This window comes from Trichoderma harzianum (genome assembly GCF_003025095.1).
Source record: "Trichoderma harzianum CBS 226.95 unplaced genomic scaffold M431scaffold_5, whole genome shotgun sequence".
NCBI lineage: Eukaryota > Fungi > Ascomycota > Sordariomycetes > Hypocreales > Hypocreaceae > Trichoderma > Trichoderma harzianum.
Window position 1 is genome coordinate 758,425 of NW_020209253.1, and position 26,882 is coordinate 785,306.

The 26,882-nt window shown below is 49.0% G+C and overlaps 10 protein-coding genes across 10 annotated transcripts; 5 read left to right on the top strand and 5 right to left on the bottom strand.

Moving 5' to 3' along the window:
* Positions 1 to 3,567: 3,567 nt before the first annotated feature.
* Positions 3,568 to 4,286, top strand: M431DRAFT_403474 (hypothetical protein). Its single transcript, XM_024914884.1, has one exon. The coding sequence runs from the start codon at positions 3,813 to 3,815 to the stop codon at positions 4,203 to 4,205; it is 393 nt and encodes a 130-aa protein (XP_024775222.1). The 5' UTR covers positions 3,568 to 3,812; the 3' UTR covers positions 4,206 to 4,286.
* Positions 4,287 to 5,337: 1,051 nt separating this feature from the next.
* M431DRAFT_84115 (hypothetical protein) lies at positions 5,338 to 7,326 on the top strand (the record flags this gene model as incomplete). The annotated part of the gene is made up of 6 exons (XM_024923394.1): positions 5,338 to 5,666; positions 5,731 to 6,010; positions 6,065 to 6,577; positions 6,937 to 6,975; positions 7,057 to 7,153; positions 7,289 to 7,326. The coding sequence occupies 6 exons, from the start codon at positions 5,338 to 5,340 to the stop codon at positions 7,324 to 7,326; spliced, it is 1,296 nt and encodes a 431-aa protein (XP_024775223.1).
* A 915-nt stretch (positions 7,327 to 8,241) lies between these two features.
* On the bottom strand, positions 8,242 to 9,656 carry M431DRAFT_4541 (hypothetical protein; the record flags this gene model as incomplete). Its single annotated transcript, XM_024915299.1, has 2 exons — positions 8,242 to 9,149; positions 9,221 to 9,656. 2 exons carry the CDS (start codon positions 9,654 to 9,656, stop codon positions 8,242 to 8,244), a joined length of 1,344 nt encoding a protein of 447 aa, XP_024775224.1.
* Positions 9,657 to 10,283: 627 nt separating this feature from the next.
* Positions 10,284 to 13,885, bottom strand: M431DRAFT_15930 (hypothetical protein; the record flags this gene model as incomplete). The annotated part of the gene is made up of 2 exons (XM_024912980.1): positions 10,284 to 13,480; positions 13,610 to 13,885. The coding sequence occupies 2 exons, from the start codon at positions 13,883 to 13,885 to the stop codon at positions 10,463 to 10,465; spliced, it is 3,294 nt and encodes a 1,097-aa protein (XP_024775225.1). The 3' UTR covers positions 10,284 to 10,462.
* A 1,688-nt stretch (positions 13,886 to 15,573) lies between these two features.
* M431DRAFT_481072 (hypothetical protein) lies at positions 15,574 to 17,344 on the top strand (the record flags this gene model as incomplete). Its single annotated transcript, XM_024915928.1, has 4 exons — positions 15,574 to 15,783; positions 15,839 to 17,034; positions 17,088 to 17,190; positions 17,279 to 17,344. The coding sequence occupies 4 exons, from the start codon at positions 15,574 to 15,576 to the stop codon at positions 17,342 to 17,344; spliced, it is 1,575 nt and encodes a 524-aa protein (XP_024775226.1).
* Positions 17,345 to 18,417: 1,073 nt separating this feature from the next.
* M431DRAFT_4544 (hypothetical protein) lies at positions 18,418 to 20,319 on the top strand (the record flags this gene model as incomplete). The annotated part of the gene is made up of 3 exons (XM_024915303.1): positions 18,418 to 19,149; positions 19,203 to 19,454; positions 19,531 to 20,319. The coding sequence occupies 3 exons, from the start codon at positions 18,418 to 18,420 to the stop codon at positions 20,317 to 20,319; spliced, it is 1,773 nt and encodes a 590-aa protein (XP_024775227.1).
* A 153-nt stretch (positions 20,320 to 20,472) lies between these two features.
* On the bottom strand, positions 20,473 to 22,007 carry M431DRAFT_530118 (hypothetical protein; the record flags this gene model as incomplete). The annotated part of the gene is made up of 5 exons (XM_024920783.1): positions 21,851 to 22,007; positions 21,486 to 21,779; positions 21,130 to 21,418; positions 20,786 to 21,079; positions 20,473 to 20,723 (listed from the first exon to the last, which is right to left on the bottom strand). The coding sequence occupies exons 1-5, from the start codon at positions 21,929 to 21,931 to the stop codon at positions 20,473 to 20,475; spliced, it is 1,209 nt and encodes a 402-aa protein (XP_024775228.1). The 5' UTR covers positions 21,932 to 22,007.
* Positions 22,008 to 22,163: 156 nt separating this feature from the next.
* Positions 22,164 to 23,782, bottom strand: M431DRAFT_507225 (hypothetical protein). Its single transcript, XM_024918933.1, has 2 exons — positions 23,253 to 23,782; positions 22,164 to 23,201 (listed from the first exon to the last, which is right to left on the bottom strand). The coding sequence occupies exons 1-2, from the start codon at positions 23,687 to 23,689 to the stop codon at positions 22,184 to 22,186; spliced, it is 1,455 nt and encodes a 484-aa protein (XP_024775229.1). The 5' UTR covers positions 23,690 to 23,782; the 3' UTR covers positions 22,164 to 22,183.
* A 23-nt stretch (positions 23,783 to 23,805) lies between these two features.
* M431DRAFT_403599 (hypothetical protein) lies at positions 23,806 to 24,170 on the top strand. The gene has a single exon (XM_024914885.1). The coding sequence runs from the start codon at positions 23,922 to 23,924 to the stop codon at positions 24,105 to 24,107; it is 186 nt and encodes a 61-aa protein (XP_024775230.1). The 5' UTR covers positions 23,806 to 23,921; the 3' UTR covers positions 24,108 to 24,170.
* A 405-nt stretch (positions 24,171 to 24,575) lies between these two features.
* Positions 24,576 to 26,113, bottom strand: M431DRAFT_507226 (hypothetical protein). The gene has a single exon (XM_024918934.1). It carries the CDS (start codon positions 25,852 to 25,854, stop codon positions 24,688 to 24,690), a length of 1,167 nt encoding a protein of 388 aa, XP_024775231.1. The 5' UTR covers positions 25,855 to 26,113; the 3' UTR covers positions 24,576 to 24,687.
* Between the last annotated feature and the right edge of the window lie 769 nt (positions 26,114 to 26,882).

Below are 26,882 nucleotides of genomic sequence, written 5' to 3' on the forward strand. Positions count from 1 at the left end.
GACTCAAGTCCACTCGTACGCGTAGGTGCTAAGCCCAGGACATGTGCCCTGCTAAGAATGGTACTAAGGCAGTAGAATCAAGCTTCGTTTGTTTGCTTCATTTCCCGGATCTGGGATGATGGGCTTGATATTATAATCATTGGGCTGCTTATTGCTTACCTTGAGATTGATTAGAATGCAGTCGTGCGTCCTTTGTTCCATAAAGCTGCCCAAAACTCCAGGCTATGCTCGAATGGCAGTGCAGCCGACTTTGTTCGTATGCACGCTGGCCGAATCTTGTTTGCTTGTTGTGTACCTGAGTCTTCCGAGGTTCTCAACAGCAGTACAAAGTACCTCCTCCACAGCAAACCCCGGAACCGGACTTTTGTCTTTGCTTCGCCAAATCCGTCCAAACCCGTTAGCCAGCAATCCTTCGAGCTTATACGTGCGCGCGCCATTACTCGTATTTTGCCAGTGTCCTTATCTTCCTCTGTTGGTTTTGCTTCTTTGAGAGCCTATGGGTGCTGTCCGTGGGTATTTGCAAGAAATAGCCCTGTGGTGCACAATGATATTTTTGTTTGGAGTCGGCCTCATTATGAGATCATTGATCGGCACTCCGGCGAATCAACGTCATCAAAACACATGTGAAATGTGCTGCTTGGCTCCGATCCCGCTGTTGCAACCATTTAGCCGGCAGCAACAAGATTGAACTTAGCTCCAGATTCATGCTGGCCTGCAAGGGCAAAGCAATAATTTCAAGGCGAGTCTATATGCTAAGCTAACTCGATAGATTCTTTGTATAGAGCAACAATGTCCGGGGTATCTTGACCAACGCAATGCCATGCAATATATGATACAGCACCTCTCAACGATCTAATCTATGCCATGACTCCATCGCCAGTCTACTTTCTAGGCGCCCATGCCTGCAGCCAATCTCTCATCTTATCTAAATTGGCCTTTTCATATTCAGCGGCGGCAACACACCACTCAAGCTCCCAAGCCTTTTCGGCCGCCACCAGCTCTGCCAGTTTGCGGCCTGTCTGGCTTGCCTCGTCAACGCAAAAGTAGCATGGTTGCGAGGCGTCAAGTGCTCCTGGAAGAAACGGCTTGACGAGAGGAAGTGCCGCTGCAGCGGATGATCCCTTGGCTTCGAGGCCGGTGTTTGATCGTCCGGTCTTGCACCACTCATTTGCGCAATGTGATTTCCCGCACCCTGCCATCAGCTGGCTGAGATACCGTCTCTCGATTCTTCGTCGTAGAGCTTTGCCATCGGGATCATGCATGCTCACGTACAAGGGCCCAAAACATAATGAGCAGAGACCAATGTCGTTGCCTGAGGCTTTGACTTGAGAGCCCGCCGTGCCGATCTGCCCCTTCGACCCAACACCGTATAGTGTTCTTCCGCAATTGACATTCCGGCAGATTGAGGGTTTAGATCGGCTCACCTTGTCGAGTTCGTGGTGCTTGAGGTGAGTTTCCATGTCTCGTAGGCGAATTATTTTGTCACACAGATGGCACTCCGTAGTACGGGCCCCATCTGCCAGTTCGTGAGCTGTCATTCCCGAGAGGACAACCTCGGGTGACGGGTTAAAGGGGTCGCCTTCTTGAGGAACTTCGAGATGGCAAAATCGGCAAAGGATGATTTTGCCGGGGCAAACGCTTGTGCGGTGGCGTGCTAGGTCTGAGAGGGAATTGGTTGAAAAATCACAAGCTGGACAATTGCGGTCAGTGTGAAATATATGGTCGTGTTTAGCTTTGCTAAAGGCCGAATCCCCGTGAGTCTCGTCGTGGCTGCAGTGCCAGTGGGCGTCATATTCGGGCGAGCCTTTTTTGAAGACCGACTTGCAGATAGGGCAAAGAACATTGTTCCTCAGACAAAAGTTTTGGTGTAGAACCATGGTCCGCTTTGGAACCCATTGTAAGCAATTTGAACATTGTTCCTCATCTGCGGAATGTTCCTGGTCGAGCTCCATGGGTTCATTGGTAGATTTTTCTTTTAGAGAAGCGGTCTTCGCTCGAATAGTGTAAGTGTAAGGGGTTGTGTTGGTCGGAGCTGTATCAGAGCCAGCATCCCGGTACGCGTGAACCGATATAAGGAGGCTCTCAACATCTTCAAGCTCGACATTAGTCGGTGATATCGTGATGGACTTGATGCCATGCTGAGCCGGTGAGAAATCTCCAAAAACATGGGCAGAGTCTCGTGGCAAGGACCTCTGTTGGCGTGATTTCGGTGTGATAAATAAATCCAAGCTATCCGCGTCAGAGATTCCACTTAGAGAGATGGCCAGATCCTGTGATCGATCCCATGACGGAAGCGTATAATCGACATATTGACCAGATACTACTTGCCCTTCTGTGTCTTTCCAGATACTCAACTCGCCGCCCTTGGAACTACCACCGGAAGCGCCCGACTGCCCTTTTGCAATAATCTGGCGCATTGTCTCTCGGGCTTGTTCTTCGTTCAGAGCTTCTATATCAACCTCTAAGTCTGTATCGATTACGCAGATGCCGTCACCATCCGGCGCAAACTTATCCACCAAGAGCTTGAAATTCTCTCCTTGCGAGCCTTGAACGGGAATGACCGTATTCTTCGTCAACGTTGTGAAGTTTTGCCGGAGCTGACGTTCTAACAAGGGCTTCCAGTCGTCGGGATCATACCCAGCTTCGAGGGGTCGCAGCCGTACATATGTTCCTTTTTGAAGCTCTACAGCATGTACGGTTATCCGGCTGCTCTCTGAGGTAGCATTTTTGCTCTCCAAGTCCTCAGGATTCTCGATATCTATGACATCGGGGGTCGTTGACACGTAATCATCGGAGCTGATGGCTAGAGCCTCGAGGAGTAATGAACTCAATCCAATGGTCCCCTCTGGCGCAGAAAACTCTCTGATGCCAGCATACACCACATTGTGGCTCTTCGGGTTGACAAGACGGAAGATAAGAGGATTTGGAAGCTGCTGCGTCTCTTGTTCGTGCGACTGATTCCTCAGATAGCTGGAGCCGAAATAACCGTTGCTTCCATTGGAGGATGTCGTTGCTGCTCGGGCAGACGAAGCCGAGAGTAGCTGCTGGAGGGTAGAAGGAGGGAGAATAATCTTGTCTCCCGGAAGCTTACTGCAGACTGGATCGGAGGGAGGGAGTATGGCGAACGAGTCTGACCACCGAAGAGAGATGGGCTCGTCCATGCTGGTCTGATATTATTATGCTACGCCTAGACGCAGCTCTTTGTTATAGGAGAAGATAATAGGGAAAATTTCCAAGGAAAGGAAAGGGACGCAGCCAGAAAGCCACAGTTGCACGGAGGTTGATCAATACAGATACAAATAGCTTCCATTGCTTAGTTGCCGCAATATCAACGATTTAAAAGTAGAAGTCTGGATTACCTACGCCATTGCGAAGGCGACAACTGGAAGACGCGGCAGAAACGTCTAGAGGGGCAATTGCGATAAGTCAGCATTCCGTTCAATTCTATGAAGCACGGAGCTTTGGTGTTCTGCAATATGATGTAAGCACACGTGTGAGTGCACGTGCGAAATCACGTGCATTTTGTATCTGCATCGTGACTGCCAGGAGATCATTCTCAAAGGCAATTCAATCCGTCAACCATCATTTTATGATCATTCAAAAGGCCATTTCAGTACTGCAGACACGACCAAAAGGAGTCCTCAAAACAGATGCAGCTCGAGGTGCCGTTCAGTCTTGTCGTTGCTTACTCACAGCAATTGAGATGAGGAGATCCATGTTCAAGGTGTCAGCCAAGTTGCCCCGCAAAATGAAGCTGCCGCCGTGCGACCAAAACTCTCCCCCACGCCGAGAGATCTTGCTCATCAGTTCGGATGCTGGACGGCAGAGCTCCGCCGTTCCGGTGCATGCAGACCCTTGAGATGAAACGAAAGTGGCAGCAAAGAGGGGGCTGGACACGCTCGTGGGCGGAGCTGTCATGGCACACGGCCAGAGAGCCCAGCAAAGAGAATATCATTCAAAGGAATCACGATTGCAATTTTCCAGTTGTCCAAACACATGGGACATGTCAACAGTGCCTTTTCTTTGTTCCTCTGAAGATACCCCGCACCCACACACTGCAAGTTTCTGGCCGAGTGCTCGTGCTGCTCTTGATTGTCTTCTTCCATGGACAGGGGGGAGGATTTGGGATTTTGTGGGGTAACGGCGGTTGGGTGGTGAGAGCTCATCCGTCGAAGCTTGAGAGTGTGAATCGTTGCCTCTTCTGATTCGTCTCCCAAGATCCAGCCAGATTATGCCACCTCGCGCATGGTGGGAGCTCCCAAAAATGACGAATCTCTAGGGACGTTACATACCTACCGAGAGTGCTACATAAACGCATTACGTCTTGGTCGCCCATTCGCCACACACAGTCCCTCCATCTCAGCCGATGATCCATATCCGCAAGGAATTTACTAATTTCTTTATTATTTCACCAAATGGAGGTTGCTTCGGTCCTTCGGCGCTTCTCCTGTTAGGTTCACCTCGCCTCGCCTGGACCGGTTCGGTCGACGCAGCCGCCGCTGGCGCTGCTGAAATCCCACCACGGAGCTCACCTACAAGCTGCCGTTGGGAGAAGGGCCCCCCATCTGGCTATACGGCGCCCCCAATCTCCCGTGCGTTGGGATTGGCCATCCATAGCCTGATAAGGTGAAGGTGTGGTCTTAGTCCAAGATTGCCCTGTCTTAGCCAAGCTAGCCATAGCCCAGGCGCCGAGAAAGTCTATACTCCATGTGGCAGTAGTTATTTCGTCTCTCATACAGGCGGTTCTAAGCTTCGGCCACGTCTCGCTCCATGCACGAGTAAGGACCAGACCGCCCAGTCTGACTGACGGCAGCTGTGTCTCTCTCAGCAGAGCATTTCTGCCGTGTAATCTGAGATTGTCTTACTGCTTATAAACAAGGTTGTACCAACGTATAGCACGTGTGCCCACCGTGTACAGGCGCTCTAATCGAGGAGGTGCTTTGTACTTGTGTATTAGGTAGGGCATCCGTTCTGGGTAACCACCAAGTGCATATATCACTGGCCTCCCATCTGTCAAACTTCCAACTCTCATGTTATTCCCACTCCATATCTATCCTTATTTTATCTGCTTGTTGAGAAAAGCGTTGAGCGCTGGTCTCTCATTACTTTCAGAAGACTCTTAGCTTTTCAGCCACCATCTCTTTCATCCTAGACCATAAACTTAGCTACACGGAAGCTTCCCCAATTCCTTCCCCACCTAGCATCTGCATATCATATCATCCTTCATCTTTCCTCGTGCTGGCTTCACTTGGCCGCAAGCTCACGGCTTTACCTCGCCTGCGACGAATCTCCATCGCCCGCGAAGTCTCTCGTTCTTCAAGGTCCAGGTAGCCTGACATGAGCTTAGCTACCGTCGACGACCCAACGCGTGAAGAGCTCCAACTATTGGCGACATCGGAGACGGATGAATTAGCCACTACCCTCTATGACACCATCCACAACTCTCTCATCTTGAGACACATTATTCCCTATTTGCCCTTGTCGAGTGTCCTGAGCCTCGCTGCTACAAGCCGAGCTTTCCGAGCCCTCATCCGAGAGACCCCAGGAGTTTTCCGCCATCTTGATTTATCTCACATCAAGGCAGTCCAGTTTGAGATTGACAAGATCGATCATGGAGGCGAGGTCTGGCGCAATGTTCAGCTAGATGAAAACCTCACCGAAGATGAGTGAGTGCATGGCGGTCCCCTGCATCATGTCATGTCATACGATGCTAAGCTGACTTTTCCACAGCTTCTACTCCGGCCCGCTGAGGGGCATCTTTTCAACCCTTCGGCGACAGAGCATTCTGCAGAATGTTCAGACTCTGGTTCTTGACGGACTCTCCGTGACTTCGGAGCTCTGTCATGAAATTATCAATGATGCCAGCTTCAACGTTCGCGTCTTGTCCATTCGTGAAGTCAAGAACCTGAACCATGGCAAGCTCCGCCAAACACTTCAGTATGCTTGTCGCCCAACCCGGCGAGCCGGCTCCCCTAGTCTCAAGGCGCTCTACGTCTTTGGCCCCAGGGACGTGTTGGCTGCTGCACAGCAACCCGATCCATCCGGAGCGTCTATTAGTGCAGAGTGGAACCAAAAGAGCCAGATGGCTCTGGCATCCTCGCTGCAGAACCAAGGCGATGCTTGGTGGAACAAGAAGGGCCGCATCCTGCCTCGGTCTGTCAGCCAGGAGTGGGCCAACTGCATGCTCGCCTGTCAGGGCATCATAGCCTTCGATGCCGTACTCTGCCGTGGGTCACGACACCGAAATTCTCCGGCCTACAAGGGCGGATCGGATCTTGATAGCGCTCCCGCTGTGGCTACTCATGCTCTCCTTGGCTGTGAGAGCTGCCACGACGCCCCCGAAGGCCTCACTCGTCCGAACAGTGGTGCAGTCGCCAACTTACCGCTGCTAGCACCGCTGCCTCTCTTTTCTTCGGCCCTTAAGGCGGCAGTCAACCCCAGAGAGCCATATAGCTCTTTCGTGCCCAGATGTATGGACTGTATCCGCGAGCGATATTGCACTAGCTGCAACAAATGGTGGTGCGAATCGTGCTATACGCTTCCCGGCCAGAGATTCGGGGGCCATTTTGAGACACAGGTCACCATTGTTGACGACGATGATGTGGTCAATGACTTTGACGAATTGGATTTCGCAACTCCGACCATGAAAAAGGTACGAAACGGTCTCTGTCATTCATGTACACTCGCTCGAGCCCAGGAAGAGAAGGGAAATCGTAGTGGAAACCTAAATTCTGCGACATGACGAGCCGGGGATGGATTAGACCAGCCGATCAGGCCAGTCTCGAAGACAGACCTCTCGAATTTGTAGGCAGTGTTTGTCCCAACCCCCAATGCCCTTGGTGTTGCAGCTGCAGCTGCAGAGGAGGCGGAGCCATCATCATCACAATGCAATGTTTCACATTAGGAGAAATGTTCCGCTAATAGTTAACTGCGTAGCCACGAGTGTCGAAGAGCTGCTGGGAATGCGGCAACAATGTGAGCATTACCCCCTTCTTCTCCCCATGACCATGCTTGCTATATTAGAGAGAGAACTAACGTAGAGCTCAAAAACTGCAGTGCGACGACTGCATTAACCTTACCCAGAGGGTGTGCAAAAAGTGCTGTGCTGGATACTGCACCACTCACAATGAAGGATGTTCGATGAACCACGTAAGTTCCCACCACACCAGATTGGCAAGTGAATACACGGATTGCTAACGCAGCACAACAGTGCGATTGTAAAGCTCACCCCCTCTTGGACTTGATATAACCCGGCTATGGAGTGTGAAAGTGCTAACCAGTCATACAGGGTGCGTGTCTCGTGGTCGAGGCCTGGGCCGTCTTTGATCAGCATGGGCCGATTTTCTCCTCTCTCCTCCCATTTTTATTTCTTAATGCCATGATATCAGTGGAACCTCTCCTCTAACCTTTTGGGTACACGACTCCCAACTTATGACGGCGTATGGAGTATAATGAGCGACTCTCCTTTCATCTTTACAAGCCACATTCACCCGCATACATAGCCCGGCACCATGACCTCCCCGATGACAGCGCCATGCATACAGTCAACTAGAGGAATGCCGAGACGCCGAAACTCGCCGAGAAGCACGGAACCATGAACGCATCATATTATTTGTTTTTATGATTAAAGTTCAATAGACGTATCTGATTGCTCCGCATATAGCGATTTGATGGGAAATGTCGGCTGGGTGGGACTTTGGTATGATGGACTTGTTCTTTGGGTGCACCTAGCCTAGCCTTTTGAAATCGAACCAAATGACTGCTTCCCTTGCTTGCGCGTCCCCTCTTCTTCTTCGGGCAATGGCCTTATGCCCATTCTGCTGCCTGGTAGATTGCAAGGAAAACTCGTCTCTGTCTAACCTGACCGTCTTGCTTGGCAGTATTAGGATTCGACTTGTTCGCTGAGACAGTGTTGGCATATGTTCTTGGCGAGAATTCCCACATAATTGTTTCGATCGGAAGCTCGCTCCTGGATGAGAACAAAACCTATCGGAAAGCGTTTGCAACACATTACAAGTGCGAATTGGAATGCTTGGCGTGTTTTGTGACGAGACAAGATGTTGCACAGTGATTCTCTTGGCACTTGCACAGCTGCCGCACTTATCCAATCATGGGAAGAAGTCGTGTATGTCCATCCCACGCCCAGACCGCCGCATCTCACATGTAGCCTTCTGTTCTGAAGTATAAACGCCAGGCATCAAAGACACTGCGGCACCCAAGCCAAGGCTCTCTCTCCCTTGTTCAGGATGTAAGGAGACCTGTCGAGAATCTGCGGGCTATCCATGCACTACCATGCTCTTCGTACTCCTGCTTCGTGACGGCTACTTTGTCAATATTCGGGTGGTTTGCCATGTTGGCTGCTCCGTACCAAGTGTTGGTGATGGGGTCGGCAGGGCGAGCGACGCGAACTATGCAATCGTCGGGGACAAGCTGCACGAGCTCCTTTTGCAAGCGTTGGATAAAGCCGTCGAACAAAGAGGTCCCGCCCACCACGACGATGTTGGCGAGAAGGCCCGGCCAGAGACCAATGGGGAGCTCGTGGAGGGACTGCTGGATGGCGTCCGCAAGGCCGGGCTGCCGCATGCCCACGTCTGACGGGCGGAAGATTAGCTCAGGGACGGCGAACCGTTCGTTTCGTAGCGTCAAGACGTCTTCCTCCGATTCCTTCATGGCGGCAAGTTTTTTAGATTTTGTGTACTGCGCGGGGTCATATTCGCGGAGGATACCCTTGCGCCTGGTGTGGAAGTCCGGCAGGACATAATCCTTGACGATGCCGGCCCCGGACAGGTAATCCTGGCGCTTCTCTCCCCTGGTTCCTTTCCACGTGCGCTCCAGATCGGCCTTGAAGTCGGCGGAGACGTAGCACGACGCCTCTTTCATTTCGTTGACTATGTATAAATCGTTGCGCATGTCGAAGTGGCGCAGGGAGATGAGTCGGGCCATGTAGTTTGTCAGAAACTTGCCGCCAATGTCGATTCTCCTGATGGCCGAGTGGAGGGGTCGTCCGCCGAGGAGAGGGGTGATTGTTGTGTGCGAGAAGCCGGAGTCGACAACCAGCATGATTTCAGCTGGCGTGTTTGCGGCTGTGAGGGCGTCTTTTGGCGTGCGGAACAGACTCTGCAGGTCGTGATAGGCATTGAATGTTGATCCTGGGGGTGAAGCGTGCATGTTAGTATAGCCCAGTCGGTTGCCTTCACTCTTCTCCCTTGAATAAACATACCAATCCCTCTGTAGTAGCTCGAGAAGCCGTATTCCTCAAAGACAATCTGGTCGCAGTTGGTCTGCAGCACAGGCAGCGTGTTCGGCTGCTCCGTGAGCATCAGCCTCGTCTCGCTGGGATCGCATTTCACCTCTGCCTTGTCGCCAAACAGCTCCTGGTCCCAAATCTCCTTCTGCGCCTCCCAGTTGACCAAGTAGCCCTTTTCCACCGGCCGCCGGAATTGGATCTCGCTAAAGTCCCGGCATTTTTCGAGCTCGGAGCCCACGTAAATCTTCTTGGAGCGGTCGCGCGCGATGCAGTTGGGGATCACGCGAGGCTCTGGAATCGAGCCGCCGCAAACGAGGCCGGCCTTGAGCGTCCAGGCGCCATTGTCGACGACGAGGGTGTTTGGGGGACGAGCCGGTGCTGCGGCCTTGGACTTGCGACCTCCCGCCATACGGAGGACGAGAGAGGAGAGAAGTCGAAGTTCGCGAAAAGTCGGAACAGAGGGCTCGGGTAGTTCTGGGTTGGAGAGTTGCAAGACCTCGGATACAAATCGTTGGTTCCGAAAATTACATAATAAGCCTACCCTGAAGCTGGGTGGAGAAGCAGGAAATGAGCATGCTGAATGTTCGAAGCTCAGATGAGTTATCAAAGGAAGTATTGTAGTTGGAATGCAATTACGTACGTATTTTTATTTTATTTCACAAGGTATCTAAGTCCTAAACTACAGAGGACAGTGGAAGGTGCAAAGGGAGTCGCGGTTTTGAGTAAATAAAGACTCTATTTTTGCTACTTTTCGACTATACACTAATATCAAGATACCTACATACCATCTCGTTATACCACAGTTAAAAGCAGCACAACTATGGAGGCTTATTGCAGAGTGCTAGTGACTCATGTAGCAACGCAGACTAACTAAAGATATTTGCAGATTCTATCCAATCTAGCAAAATGGCTTATATACTCTTCACGAGAGCGGATGTAGTCAAATTGCTGCTTGGGCGCGGAGCCAAGAGTGAGGAAACAATTATAGTTCAATTGCACGGTTATTGATATAACTTAAAGGCAATTCATAGTACTGGTTTGGTTTGATTACTTGTACTATCTGGGAATTTGCGATACTTGCTTAACACGCATCCCATAGTATCAACTAATTAAGCTGCCTTCGGTGTAATGTCATAACAGCTAGCACCCAAAAGTAGCATCTAAAGAGAATCTGAATCTCATCTCTTACAAGTTGTCAAACCGCTATCCCATAAATCAGGATGAAGCAATGACATCAAAAGATCTGGCCCCATCACCATACCATAACTCTTCAAAAAATCTTTCAAAGGTTTCCAAGAAAGCTTCCACCTCCCCGTGGGGAATGATGGTACTGTCGTATCTTATATCGACATCCAACTGGCTTTGAAGAGTAGTACACCGGAATATCATTGGTAAGCCCTCTGTCTCCTCCAACTTCAACTCTTCTTTTCCATGGCCGAATAGTCCGTTACCATCTCCGTTGATCAGAAACGCTTCATTCTCTATCATGAGGACGTTACGCAGCTCAAGAGCAGGTGCAAGCGGTAGGAGGCGGGGCAGGGGGAAGCTCTCAAACTTCATTCTCTCAACAAGTGATGTCTGCGCCTCTAATACAACATCTTTGCATGACTTAACACCTGGTAGCTCCAATCTCGTAGGGATGGTGAGGAGGGTCGGTCCAGCGACACGATCGATGCCCTTCAGGCTTGAGTTTCGACCACCGAGAGATTCTAGGAAAAGGACAGAGCTTGGACGGTCTGCTGAATGGTGTGAGAGCGTTGCAGCGTATGCAACACGGATCACATTTGCCATAGTGACCGACTGTGCGCTCTCAAAGTTGCCGGGCTGTGCTTGTCTCGAGACGATACTTAGGGTCCGCAAGAGTCTGCCCATCTGTGGTGGAGACTTTTCCTCAGGAGGTGGTAAGACGGGAAACTTGGTCCAAGAAGCCTGCAGTAGATAATTTATCCAAAATATTTCTCCATCAATCAGATCCTTCTCTTCAGGACCTTTGAGGTAGCGGTTGAAAGGAGTGAATGGGGCTGGCTTGAGGCCCTGATAGAAATCCTGGATGGTTTGCAGCAGCATTGGTAGAGAATAGCCATCGTAGATAGCATGGTGGATTGTCCAGACAAAGACTTTAGTTGAGTCGGCTTGATGAAGGATAGCGAAACGGGTCAATGGTGCACCAATACGCATGGGAATTGCGAGATCCCGGCTTAGGTACTCTTCCAAGGTATCACTGACGTTGATGACTTGAACTGGATGAAACTTGGTGATGGCCTGAAAAAGCTTCCTGTCTCCAGAGGCGACAGCCCTTGCTCGCAAAAGATCCGTAGCCTCTACAACGGAACTGACGGCTGAATTGAATCGTACAAGGTCCACGTCACTGGGGAGTTGAAAGTGGTATTGGTCAATCCATGCGTCTGGCTTCACCAAAGTCTTCCCGTACCACCGCATCTGACTGAGCGTCATGGGCAGGACATCTTCTATTTCCTCTGTTGGAAGCCCGCATAAGGCGGCCGCTATTACGCGGAGCTCGTTCGAACGAACCCCCAGTAACCCAAACGGTGGAATATTCTCGCCACTCTCTCCAGCGGCGGAGCTGAATGCGAGTCGAGCTTGGTCGGACAGGACTGGGTTAGAGAGGACAGTGGCTGATGTGAGTCTGATCCCACGACTGCGAGCTGCTGCGATCAGTTTGATGCTTGTAACCGAATCACCTCCGAGTTGAATAAAGTGATCATCCGGTCCAATGCTCTCTGGGTTCAAGTTTAGAGCGAACGCCCATAGCTCTCGCAAAATTGACTCCTCAGCAGATAGGGCTCTGGATTTGCCTTTGGTCATATCTGGCTTTCGGAGTTTTTGTATCTCAATGGGGCCCAGAGATGTAATCAGCTCTCGTAATGCGGCGCGGTTTGTCTTGTGAGATGTTGTTAGAGGGATAAAAGAGACTGGTACGTATAGTGATGGAATCATTGGCTTCGGGAGTACTGTTCCAAGGTTCGCCATGATTTCGAGGGATCTTTCCAAGGTTGTCTCAACTTGATTCCAGCTGACCTCTGGCTTCTCGTCGCCCGACACTCTTACATTGTCGGTAAAAAAGGCCACAATAACACCTCCATTGTGAAAGTGGGGGTTCTCAACTTTGTCAACACAAGATTTAGATCCAATGGGTAGAGTCTGGGCCAGCCTTGCTTCAATCTCAGCGAGCTCGAAGCGTTGGCCCTGCACCTTAATCTGCGTGTCCTTGCGGCCAACAAAGATGATATCGCCGCCCTCAGTCTGGCGAACCAAATCGCCTGTTTTGAACACGCGCCGGGTATCAAGGCCAATGGATATGTTCACAAATGTGTCAGCGGTCTTGGCCTCGTCACCCAAGTAGCCCCGTGCGAGAGTGTTTCCTTCGATGACCAGCTCCCCGACCTCGCCCTTAAGAATCAGCTCATTGTGGTTATCCTCTTTAACAATCCACAGATTGCAGCCTATTGGGCGCCCTATGAGACCCGATGGGACCGTGGTAGTTCCAATCTCGAGCTTTGTGCCAGCAGATTGTATTGAGGCTTCCGTCGGACCGTAGGCAATGTAGACTTTGACATGTGGATTCCACAGCTCAATTAGATCACTGGGGACGGCCTCGCCACCGGTGATAAGTATCTTAACAGCAGGCATTGTAGTGGGGTCTAGCAATTTGGCGTAGGAAGGCGTCAGCATCAAGGTGTTGACGCCCGTCTGGTTGACAAAATCCTGTATTCTTCCATAACGATCTTCCTCATCTGGCACGCAGATGCATCCACCAAAGATGAGAGTCGTAAATATCTCCATCAAGGACATGTCAAAGGCATATGATGCAAATTGCAAGACTCTCGAGCCGGAATTGAGCTCTTGGTCAGCGCCATATGCGAGAGCGCTCGTCAGCCAGGCGCCATGCTCTATCATGACACCTTTTGGGCGACCTGTACTGCCTGAGGTAAAGACGGTATACATCAGATGACGTGGTGAGACATCGGTCGGAGCTTTGGGTGTTTCAGCAGCAGTGGTCAAACCAGAGATGACATCAGTGGACAGTTCCAAGATTGGAACTCCAACAAGACCATTGAATCGCAGAGCCTGTTCAGCTGATACTAGCAGAATGGGGGCATTGGTGTCCTCAATAATTTCCAACAACCTCTGTATTGGGTGAGATACATCTAGGGCAGTGAAAGCACATCCAGCCTTCAAAACTGCAAGCATAGCAACGATGGTGACGGCAGACTGTGTGAAAGAGGTTAGCATGTTATTTTCTACCCTTTCTTCCTCTTTACTCTTCCTGAGGTGTTGCAGTCTAGATATCACTCCTATTGAATTGGAAAAAGAGAGAGATGGCACAGGTTTATGTCTTACTTTCTCATGAATAATTGGCACAATAGAACCTGAGCTGATTCCAGAAGATGCAATCTGCACAGCCAGCCATGTAGAGCTCTCGTCTAGTTCTTTGTATGTGAGATTCACAGTTGCCGAGGCAATAGCCTGAGCCTCAGGCTGAGCGATGACTTGATTTCTAATCACATCCTGAACTAATTTGTTCACCCATGGTGGAGGCAATGGCAGACGTTCAGGTGGTGTAGAAAGATTGGGAGTGATTGAAATGTCAATATGAAGCTTAGATGCCGCCGCCATTGTGTGATCGGGTAATATCGAATCAACCATCTTAGAGAACAGTTCTTTTGTCTTAGTAAGTGTAGTCTTCAGATGGTGTAACTCTCAGTTACTGAGATCTTCGAGCCGATTCGCAGAGACAGTTTATGAATGCCTTTCTGGTAGGCATTTTGAACACAGCATACCATCTTCAGTCATTTACAAAAACATGCTAGCAAAGGGATATGCAGCAAAGAGAGTGGTACGTCACCAGCGTGCGTATCTCTAGAGCTATAAATATAGTAATTATGAACTTTACGTTACAATGCGGCTGGGTTGCCTGGATCCTAAATCCTCGCCTCGTCCTTCTGTTCAGCTTACACGCGGGGAGTGTTGTACTGACGGCTATTTTGGGTCACTGTAGGATTGACATTTTCTTTTTAGTAGCTACCTGAGGGCTAAAATCCTTTCTCAATGCTCGTATTTCCCCAGATGACTTGTCTGAGTAGTAGAAGAGTTGATAGCGGCCTATTGGAGGAGTAACGAATTTTGAGTCATTAGTTAATAGGTCCGATAGCAGATGCATGTGTCTTAAGAGAAACGAATTTTAAGTCATTAGTTAATAGGTCCGATAGCAGATGCATGTGTCTTAAGAGATACCTGTTGTGTGTTTGATTAGAATTTGCAACTCATCCAAGTGAATACGATTTATCTATGCAAGTAATTTAGTGGGTAAATTTCGTGCTGTCAATCATACGAGTATGTTTGTAATCAACGCTGACTTCTAATCCGGCTAATTATGCAGCTCCATATATGCACCCAAGAAAGAGAAATAAACAAAATATTGCATCCTTCAACGAGTCGGTAGAGAGATGGGCCGCAGCGTTGTATTCATGATCCTACAGCTGTCAGTGAATGGAGTTGTCCGTGTTACCCTTACGGTGACATATCACCAACTGATGACTGGCCCGATTCTTCGGCGTCAATACCGAGACTGCTAGTGCTTAATCAGGAAGGATTCTGCTCCTAGCTTCGAGACCCTGTCTCTTTTCTGATATCTCGATCGTGATAGGCTAGAGGCATCCCAGTCAGATCGTCGCATTACGATCCTACAGATCCCTCACCTGTCAGGTCTTTATCCGCCGTCCTTCGTTATCAACTAGCAAAAGTAAAGATCCTGCGAGAGTCATGGAAGATCCTGGTAGGTATTTCTAGGGGCAACGTCACATGCGCGATTAGTTTCAGTGTGTCTCAGAGCCATTGATGCCTGAAAACCTCCGCTGAATCTGTTTCTCGGCTTTACCTAAGACTTAAGCTTAGCGGTGTGCGTGCCATGAGAGTAGGATCTTCCATGAGCTTAGTAGTATCCCATAGTTGGTTGATGCTGAAGATCATATGAGATTCAGACCCACTAATTCCAGCCTTTCTTTCAGCCCCAGGCGCCTATAGATAGATCTTTAAGGGGACAGGAGCTTTAGGGAGGATGATGATCCTTCAAATTATCAGCTCCTGCCATAGAGCATTAAAGCCTAAGCGGCAATTCCGTTAATAGCGTGACCTTAGTGGATCATTATCTATTTGTGTAGGAAACTTTGGGTCCTATTTTGCCAGACAGGGAGTTTCGTCGAGCTGAATGCATGTATGTGTATGAAAAGCACGAAGCTCCCCGGCTTTCATAGAAGTCTGAGCTCAAGAATCACAGACCCTATACCTCAAATATTTTGAGAATCATGTCTACTATTTTGGCTCTTCTCCCCTGGCTGGCCGCTGTCGGTCTTCTAGGGGGCATCTACTATGTGTGGTATCGTGTCTTTTCGTACCAAGGCATTCCAACAAGTTTGGCTTTTGCCAACTCAGATGGATCCTTTTTCTCTCGCGGTCGAGCGTCTCTCGGTTCTGTCTTCGAAGTCAACACCCTCCTCTGGGCTGGACACCGAGACGTAAGAATCACCCTATTCATGCTCATCCAGCTCTTGGATTAACAATGTTAAATAGTACTCTAAGAAGGGACGACCATATATCCTCCCTGATATTTTCACGGGGCACCAAGTCATCTTACCACCGGAGAATTTGCCATGGTTGATGAAGCAGCCTGCAAATGTGCTCAGCCAGCGTGAGAGCAACAACGAGTTTCTCGCAGCCAAACACACGTTCTTAAACTGTGTTGCTGCCGATGACAATGAGTGGACATTTGTAGTCAATCTCATCAAGGATATCACCAAGGAACTCAATAACAAGACCAACGATGTCATTGAGGAGATCCAAGCAGCCTTGGAAGACCTCTGGGGCAATGACACGACAAACTGGACACAGGTTGAGCTTTTGGATGTCTGTTTGGAGCTCATGAGCCGTATCGTCAGCCGCATGTATGTCGGTTTGCCATTATGCCGGGACCCGACGTATCTTGCCAGCTCAACCCATTTTGCAAAGTTCATCCTGGTTGAAGCTCTTCTTGCCCAATTGACTCCAAAGCCTCTTCGGCCACTCCTTGGCCCTCTTCTTGCGCAGTACGACTGGATGCAATTCAAGCGTATGGACCGTTGTGTCAATCCCATAATCCGAGAGCGGGCAAGACGGTTTGGCCGCATGGATAATGAAGAGAAGAAAGATCCAGACCAGCCAAGCGATCTTCTATCTCGCCTCATGCAAGAAGCCTATCGTCGCAATGACGACCCGTGCCGATCACAGAGCCATAGCAGCAAGCTTTTGGCTATCCTCAACTGGGCTGCCATTCAGGTCCAGGGCATCACCCTTGAGAATGTCCTGATTGACATCGCTCACTCTCCTCAGAGTGCCAGCATTCAAGACCAACTGCGCGAAGAAGCTACGAATGCAGACAATGCTGATCCTTCTTCGCGCTGGACTCGAGCAGAGGTGGCCAAATTGCCCAAGATGGACAGTGTCATGACTGAGAGTCTCCGCCTCTGGGGGTTCGCTCATGGCATCATCAAAGTGGTTGTGGCCAAGGATGGTGTCGATCTCCCAACGGGAGAACACATTCCATGCGGCGCAAAAATTGGAATTGGGAGCTACGGTTTGCATCACGATGCGGAAGTCTATCCCGGGGAGTCGCCCTTTTCGTTTGATCCCTTCCGCTTCTTGGATGAGAAGACAGAGGCGCAAACGACAGGGCTCAAGTTTGCGGCCACTAGTGACACTTATCTGGCCTTCAGCCATGGCAGATATGCTTGGTAAATACACCTTAGAGACTTTCAGCGATAATGTTTTACTGACTCATTTATAGTGCTGGACGTTTCTTTGCGAATCATCTACTCAAGCTGCTCTTGTCGCAGATTGTGATGCGGTACGACATTAAACCTGACGCGGATCCCCGGCCTCAGAACCCTGTAAGTTCTTCTCAGCTATCTGTCAAGGCAAATTCCTGTGTTGGGAAAGTAATAAGTTGTATGGAAACTAATGTGGGCTTTGTCATAGTGGTTTAGTTATGTTTCGCCGCCTCCAATCGGATACAAGCTCACTGTGAGGAGGAGGAAGCAGTAGTCATCAAATTGCTGGACTTTATCTTGTGTTATTGTTTTGCTTATTCAGGAGGCGAAGAGTATAAAGGTTTACAGATCCGTTTAGATCATTATGAAGATGCAATAAAAATCCAATATGGGATATTAACATTACACAAAACATTGATATTATATCACCAGTGAGATAACGGTCGCTGAAACAACATAGAACCTTGTCCAGACAGGAATAAGAAAAGTAACTGCGGTAACTGGAGCCATGTTGGTAACTCGAATTATTCTACAGGTCATTGACAATATATTTCGCCTAGAATAAAATTGAAGAAGAAAAGGAGGCCCCTTTGACGCCACCTCCACGATTACTCGGTAAAATCCAAATGCAACCTCATATGCCCGTACCGCCTGCAACGCTGTACCACCGATCAAAGTAACATCGTCATCCAATAAAATACCCTGTCTATCCGACATATTCATGCTATGTAATTAGCTCCATATTACCCCGCTTAAGCTTTGTCATGAGATGGTCATATACGAATAGGAGACTTATTAAGAATCGACAAATCCTCTATTACTAGCTAGTATTTAACATTGAGCTAAACCTTACTCTATACTCATCCAGGACGTACTAAAAGGAAGTCAACTCTACTATTGGTACTTATCATAAGCTCTATTATATCTTAATTACATTATGGAGAACCGTGCAAATCGATCATTGTCTCCTCCTCAATCCAATGCTAACCGGCTCGCTCGGAAGCGCAAGCGATACGTGTTTCAAGCCTGTGAGCGATGTAAACAGCAAAAGATTCGATGCAATGGCAAGAAACCATGCGATAAATGCGAAAAGAGGCGGCCGGAAGAATGTTTATATAAATTGCGGCACTCTGTTATGACAGAATTGCATAACGTCGGCGCTGTTTATACCAACAATGGCGAAGTAGATATTCCGGCCGAAGCATCCAGTCACAGGGAACCTCCTTCTACTTGGTTTGTCTCAATATCACGGCTGATTCAGCCCATTGTCCAGTTCATGACGGTTATATACTAATAAGAGATCTCAACTAATCTAGGAACGCTGCCTTGGCTTTGGATTTGACGAAAATGATTCAAGCTCAGTCAGAAAAACTTGATTTGCTCCTTCAGAGGACCGAGGACAATAGCAGAGTATTGAATAAGAGGCTCATCGGAGAGCCTGAGGAGCATATCCCTCTTAACGCTGAACAGTACTCCGTGGCCATGTCTTACAAGCACTTACTTCCATTTTTCCGTGGTCCTTCCGGCATGACCTTTTATATGTCTGCAGTGGGAATGATAGGCAGCGGAATAGAGAGCACAGATCGAGAGACATACTCGACACTGGATGGAGAGATTATTGTCGAAAGTAGTTACGAAGATATTCGAAACGATTTCAGCGATCAGGACATTGATAATCTCTCAACGCCAGCGGCGGCAAGCCCCCAGCCTGGATTGCCTTTCAACACCTTGGAGGAAATAGATGCAGACATGGCGGTCCATCTTGTACACCTTTATGATAGCTTCGTGGGCGTGACACACCCTATCTTAACTATCGGTGTTTTGATGCAACATGTGAGGGAACTCTATCCTGCTCTGGCAGCAGAGCCACATTCATCCGTCCGAGATATCTTGGTGAATCGAATGAGTCGCAGTGACCTCAATATCATCAAGATGGTGTTTGCTATTGCCATGATTATACAGGACAGCAGTCATGAGGCCGCAGCCGCCAAATTCCATGCAAGCATACAGCGCGATGTAGACAATACGATATGGGCTGCTACTGCAGAAATCGGCGACTTACACGTACTAATATTAGTTGTACGTATTGAACTCTATATGCCCCTTTTCAACTGGTGCTAATTTTGAAACAGAGTATATATCATTCAATTAAGGGCAACTCGAGGCTCGCTTGGCGTATTGTTGGCAATCTCACTCGTCTGATCCTGGAGTTTGGGCTACATAAAAGCAAAGTGCTTATGAGCATGTTTAAGGAGCCAAGTTCATATAAATTGGCAATCAACTTGTTTTGGACGGCCTTTGTTCTCGATTGCCAGCTCAGTTATTCGTTGGGGCTACCAAGACATATTCAAGACAAAGACATTGACAATAGCATTCCATTGCCGGTACGTACTGCACAACTTTCTATCTTTCACTCTCTTTCAAAAGTGAAAGAGCACTACTCATTGTCACAAAATTTAGGATGACTCCCCTTATTTAATAGCCATGATCGATTACTGTCGTCTGGGTTCCAGAATCTGCGAATCCATCTCTAATGTCTTTGGTGGCTCGTCACATTACGCGCAAGAATGGCGGGAATCATTCGATTTCTTTCAAGATCATCTCAACCAATGGCAAGAGAAACATGTTCCCAAAGTGTTGGATCCTAACAACAGGGAACCTGATGCTAAAAAGATCCGTCATTTTCACACTCTGCTCTACTTGAGGGCAAATCAACTACGCCTCGTACTAATTCGCCCTGCACTCTACTCTCTCCAATTGCAAGAGGCTACCAACTCGGACTTGTGGGCGATGGCTGTTAACATCGCATACGACAGTTTTCAGATCCTGTTAGACTTATTTGGTGAAACCGACATATACAAAATGCAACAAACGCAGTACAACTACTTCCTAATCACGGCGCTTGGGGCGGTGTTAGGTGTATTGGCTCAAGAGAAATCGGCTCTCGCTACGGGAAAGGTTGATGGTGCTACCCTCGCCAAGGCACGTGAATTCGTTACAGCCGCATTAGATCTCCTCAAGTCGACCGCTGCATCTTCAAAGACATCAGAGCATCAATATGCAAAGGTCATTTCGCTCTGTCGCCGACTTGGCCTCCTGCCTATGACGCCTTCCGATGCTCCTAATCCGCTTCTCGACAACTTTGACGTCAGCTTATTTCAGGATATCAATGGTGATGCTGATCTTTCTCATTTTCTGTTACCGGAATATCAACTGGGACCCATGTGGGCTGATCTAGATTTTGCTTAGATTCTAAATCAATATGATTAGGAAAGAATTAAATATAACTGATAACGACAAGTATCATACCACGATGGAGATGTTGAATCTCTAACTACAACTAATGCTACCTCCAACAAAGCTATCTCAACTCAGCAACTTTCCTATTTCCTATAAAGACTTTCACTTCGACATTTCTTTCGGAATATTCCCGCCGTATTTGATGATGGGGCTTTCCAAGAATTTCTCCCAGTGCTCCATTGATAGAGCTAGTTCTCGAGACAGTCTAACTTCTTCTTGTCCCCGAGCGACGACCTCTTTATCATACTCAGTTATGGCATCCGCCAGTGTCGATTCACCAGTAGCAGCTTTCTCTATAGCAGAAACGAGGTTTGCGGCGTCGGCAGTTGCGTTGTTCAGACCTTGTCCACGATCTTTTACAACAAGTCAGTTTTTCCTTTCGGTGCAACTAGTGAGAGACAACTGTATCACTTACAGAATGCAATTGCGTGCGCTGCATCTCCAGCCAACGTAACTCGGCCATCTTGATTGTCCCACGGCTCTGGACTCCACATCTTGATAGAGTCATCGGGGACTTCCAAGTCATCTGGCAGCCACATTAAGGCTGATCGTCTGGGCTCTGCAAAGTTATCTGCAATGGACCTCAGAATAGCAACACGCTCAGCATTGCTTTTGCCCTTCAATGGTGTGCCGGTGAGAGTTTTGGGATATGTAATGACAAAATGGAATGTCCATGTAGAGTAATCATCTTTTTCTTCAACACGCATGACTGGATGTAAAAGTTAGTGTTGACTCTTCAAAGAGGGCCAAGTATCTTACCAAGGATAATAAAGAATATTCCCTTAGGATGAACTCCATAATCAACGTGTGGCACTACATTCTCTGCAATATACTTCCCTTGCTCATGAGTATATCTAGCGTTGATGTTTATCATTTCAACGTCTGGATATGTCTCTGGCAAGGCGAGGTCACCAAGAAGCATGCGCCGTATAAAAGACTGTCCGCCCTCAGCACCAACAATCATGGTACCCTTCTCAAATGTCCCGTTTTTGAAACGGGCGACAACGCCATCAGTGGTATATTCAACGCCAACGAGTTCGCGGTCGTACTGGCAGCTGGTTAATTTTCATATTCTCACGGTGTGCCATATGAAGTTCCAGAAGATTAAAATATACCTGAACCTTGACTCCGTTGAGCAAAAGCTTTCTCATGCCCACTCTGTTGACTCTCCTGGCAAAAGGAGAGTTCACTCTTGCCAATACGTCGCCAGTCTTGGCATTCTTAACAACCAATTCTTCAACTGCTGTCGGGTTATAGTATACTTTTGACTGTGCCTCATTGATACGATTATTAAGCTCTTCAGATAGCAGGGCAGGGTAGTGTCGGAAAGACCAGAATATGGTCATACTCCAGTCTCGAGTACGAGTGGCCGGGTCCACCTTGTCGTAAACAGCGAAAGATATTCCTCTCTGTGTATTAGAGTTAGAGGTTAATCCTGGGATTCTGACTGCATAGATGGAAGCATAAAATCGCATATTACCTTTTTGAGGCCTTGTGCTATCAGGAGGCCAGTGATTCCGGAACCAATAATAATAACATGTGGAGCCGTGGTGGTAGCCATTGCGTTTATGTCCAGGGAAGCACAATAAGAAGGCGATCAACAATCACTTTAAAGTAGAGAGCAAATTCGAATTCAGGTTGCTTTTTTTACTTTGAGACATGTATTAGGACGTGTCGATAATTTTATAATCGAGTAGAGATCATGATGATTGCGGTTACGGCTTTGATCCGACTTCATCGGTTCAATCCGATGTTTCACCGCAATCCGACATATTCGGAGCATTCCGATTCTGTTACGTGAAGCAATGTTTATTCAAGCATAAAGTCGTCTGACATGCACCGGCATTCCGTCTTTTGGATGTTGGACAGTTTGCCCACATCCATAGAGTCTCTGTCCATCAACCGTCTCTTTGGGTTTCATCGATCCTTGTTTCATATCCCACTTGTCCCAAGCCTCTTGGATGTCAAATTCCCTGCACACTAATGCAGCCACCAATTTTATTTCCACCATGGCCAGCTCTTGTCCGATGCAATTCCTCGGCCCCATGGAGAACGGCCTCCAGGCATCCTTGTTGGGGTGCATAGGGTCGCCTTGGGCCGCGATCCAGCGTTCCGGGAGAAACTCGTTTGCGCGCGGCCAAACGTGTTCGTCAAGCTGAATGACGGACGGCACGTCATGGATGGCGGTGCCCTCCGTCGGGTATCTCATATCAGACCCGGACACAGCGAGGAAGAAATCTCTTTCGCCCTGGCGCACAGTTGATGCGAGCGGGTAGAAGCGGAGAGCTTCTTTGACGACGCCATTGGTGTACACTAGATTGTTCAGAAGCTGAGGCGAGTCCCGTAATAAACTGGCAGCTTGGGTGACGTCTTCTCCAAGAACACTGTTAAGCTCTTCGCGGAGCTTGGCGAGGCAGTTGGGGTTGTCCTGGAGTAGCTTGAACATCCAGCAGATGGTTGACGATGTCGTATCGTGGCCCGCAAACAAGAAAAGCTTGAGATTAGCTAGAATGGCATCGACTGACCGTTGATCGGGAGTTTCGCCGCCGGTTTCGGCAAGCGTGCGACTCAGAGCTATGTTTAGGATAGTCTTCTTCTCGCTGACAGCATCAGCGAGATGAGGTGACTTTATGATGGCTTCCACGCGGCCCAGCAGAGCCTTGCGTAATGCTTCGTTGTTGCGTTGTCTGGTCCAGGCTTCCCACGGCCATCGTTTGATGCCTAGGATGCGGTTCACGCCGAGGACTTTGCTCATCAATCGTATCTGGCTGATGAGGGCTTGCTTGAGTGGACTGCCCTGTGCATTTATCTGCTCATGCAGTCTTTCATCCCTAGGTGGCGTGTAAGTACAAGCAAGATTAATCTTTAGAAGGATTTATTACATTGTTGCACGAAGAATTACGTCGAAAGTAAGGCTTGTGGTGCGCTCCTCCAGCTGAAAGACGTCACCCCATTGTCCGCTTGGCCCAGCCATTTTCCCAAGCAAGTCTTTGAAGACCATGATCTCATCGATGAGCTCGGGAATGAGCATGGTGATGTTTCTCGGACTGAAGCTCGGGTTGAACCGCGACCTCCACACCTTCGACTGACTGCCGTCAGCAGAGGTCATGTCGAGGTTATCCGTCAACGGCTCAAGGAACGTCCGAGTAATATGGTGCTTAGGCAAGCTTCTAGCCTGCGTAAACTGCGCCGACATGCTGCCGTCAAAGACCATCATCATGACGTCCGGGAAGACGGGCCATATGTCAAGGTACAGCACTGGAGGAGGGCGTTTCAAGTCTGGAATCCACTGGTTGCAGTTATCTACAAGCCATTTCATGATGATGCCGAAATGGACATCTTCAGGGTGATGCTTCCGGAACTTGAGGAGAATTGGAATATGTCCAAACAAGAGGGAATGTGGGAGAGTGGGCTGCGAGCCGGTCAGTATCTACCGCGATGAGAGTGTTAAATTTCACGTATGTACAATTCCCTGAGCTTGCAACTGCCGGACATGCCTCCTGACTTTGTATCCACGATACAGAAATCTGGCAACCAGCCCAGCCACCAAGATGAGTAGGCCACGCAAAAAGATTTTGAGGGGCCGAGATGCAAGAGTCGATTCCATATCTGGTGTATACGAAGCAATTAGGTCGTACAGTATCTGGAGGGAGCTCAACAAATTGATGCTTTACACGCATATTGACTGGGACTCATTGATATGGAATCCTCTTATCTGGAAGCATGTCTTGCATTAGAAGGCCGACGACCCGCTTACATCTTTGGAGCTGCTGCTATGTATAGCCGAAGGATCGGAGGATCGGAGGATTAGAGGATGGCCATCCATGTAGTATTACACTTAGGCAGGCTAAACAGATGCACACTCTAATGCGACTTGGCCATGCATGACTGCCGCTGGATCAGCGGTAATACGAAGACATCAATAGTGAGATAAAATCTGTTACAAGCATTAGCTTTTGTCTCGGCTGAATCCAACGTCAACATTCCGCAGCTTCTTCTTCCGTATAGCCTAGATAGGCAGTTACTTGGTATCTCGCCAATCTCAATCGACGTGCTTCCACCTAGAGGTTATCTTTGTCGTGATATGTCACGGTGGCAAGACTTTTTGTTATAGACATTACCCATGTTAGTATCAAAAAATGGGTAAAACGTTAATGTCACTTGTTTCTCAACTGTGCGCTCTTCTCATATATGCGATTTCATTTATAGCGACGGCATGTATGTACTTTGTAGGAAATTTATCCGAGAATCAAACAAGAAGAAAAAGATGAAGATGAAAAAAAAAACATGCTGGTCTATGATATTAGGCGTTGTGCGTTACAACTTGGCAACAACCGCTGCTGAAGGAACCAGTCCCCATCTCTCAGCCACCTCGTCGTTAGGAATCTGTCCAGGTGTCACTCTAGCATTGACAAATGTTTCGCCGCCGCTCTCCCAGGCGTGATCCTTCCATGAGCCCAGGGTGGGCCACATCTTGTCTTCGACAAGCCTCTTAATCTTGTTGCTCTTCTGTGTTGCGGCTTCGTCCTTGGTGCCAATGACAGGGCCAATGACGCTTCTCCACAGATCCCAAGTCTCGTCGAGCTCTGTAATAGCCGTGACTCCCATAACGCTTGCACCGATGCGAGGTCCAGCCCCGACATATGCCGTTGTGCCAAAGTCCTTTCCTGCGCGAGCCCAATTTTCCAGAGCCCACCGGATAGCCACCCCCTCAAGGTGCTCGCCGTTATCCTGTGCGATTTGTGACAGCTTGGCACAGACCTTGCGCAGCTCCGGCGGCGAGGGGTGCCAAGAGACCATAGGACCGTTGTCAACTCCACGAGTCGTCAGGAGGCCCATGTTGAGTATGCTTGCGTTGAGCAGACACTCAACCCTAGCAGCCTGGAATCGTTGCAAAAAGTCGGGGCGTCCAAGCTGAGTGTTTTGCAGGCAGAAGTTGCCGTAGGAAAGAATTGCATCCAGAGGCTCGCCTGTCTCTCTCAGTATCATCTCCGCTAGCGATGCAAGAGTGTCGACGGGATATCCGCTGATACCAACATAGCGAATCAGTCCCTGGTCGCGCAGGCGGCGCAGCTCCTTGACAGCCTGCAGGACCTCGGCGGCAGACACAAACTCGACATCGTGCATGTAGACCAGGTCCAGGTACCGCGTTCCTAGACGCTCTAAGCTACGGCAGACGCTGTATCGCACCCACGCTGGTGAGTAGTCGAATTCGTCCGACTTGATGCGGCCAGCTTTGGTGATGAGGAAATATCCCTCTCGTGGCGGGGGCGGGGTCAAGAGTCGCAGCGCCTGGCCCAGCAGGATCTCGGAAGGGCCGTAGTAAGGCGAGGTGTCAAAGGCATTGATTCCGTGCTCGAGGGCTCTCCGCACAATATCGACGTAGGGCATGCGTGAGGGATCGGGGTGATACTGGTGGTTGAAGGTAGCCGTCCCCAGGATCAGGGGAGGCAGAACCTGCGACAGCGGTGTTGAGGCACCCATTTAGCGGCGACGGTCGGCAAACAGAGCCGGAGAGTGTAATTCAAGGACGGCGGTAGAGAGGCATGGTTGGTTTTGCAGGAGGGTGAAAGATAAGTATTTATTATCAGGTGGCGTTGGATATCACGTCTTGGAACTATGCTCGGAACAGAGACGGAGAAACCGGAACCTTGTCCGTTTTTTTCTGCGAATAACCCGATCGAGCCAAGACCCTGAACAGCACGGTGCTATAAATCCCGACTACAAAGAGCGACAATGTGCTAAAGGCTTCGGAAGACGGCGCAAAACTCTGAGCTCTTGGAGACGCAACGGTTGAACGGCTGCGACGAGGGGCAAGATCCGTGATTTGACGGCATGGGTTCTTCGGAGTAATTGATGCGTCAAACTTCCGTCGTGTATATGCGAGCTTAAAAAAGAAGCAGGAAATGGCCCGTCGTCTTTTAAGCCGCCAAGCCCGTTTTCAGCTTCGGGTATTACGGGTATCAAATAGCAAGTACCAGACAAATCAACGGAGTAGTAATACGAAAATGGCAAATGTCAATCCTTGAGAAGATCCTGTACAGATACAATTACTTGGTGCATCGGAAGGTCTGCTGATACGAGAAGTTGCAGATGCTTTGTAAGGTTACTCGAAACAGCATCCGTCGTCTAATATGCACCAATGTTACATCCATACCTACCTATACATAGTATTACTCCGTGCTGATGCCAATACAGTGGAAAACCCAAGACGCTACGGAGCAGAGGATGCATGTGCAGATGCTCTGTATTCCCGCTGCAAATGACCCAAGTGAATTAATACTCCGGAGTGTTTGTCTGCGTGTGCTTGTCCAGCAGATGCGCCGATCGAGATGATGCATTACAGCCCGCTAATCACACAAGCGCGGTAGCCGAAGCCGCTGCTGATAGGCTGGATCTCACCCCACGATCCAGAGCTGTAAGTGATCCACGGACATCTGTGCTTATCTGCGTCTCAACTACTACTGGTAATACTATGCGCATGTGCATCTTATACCGAAAGATCAATCAAT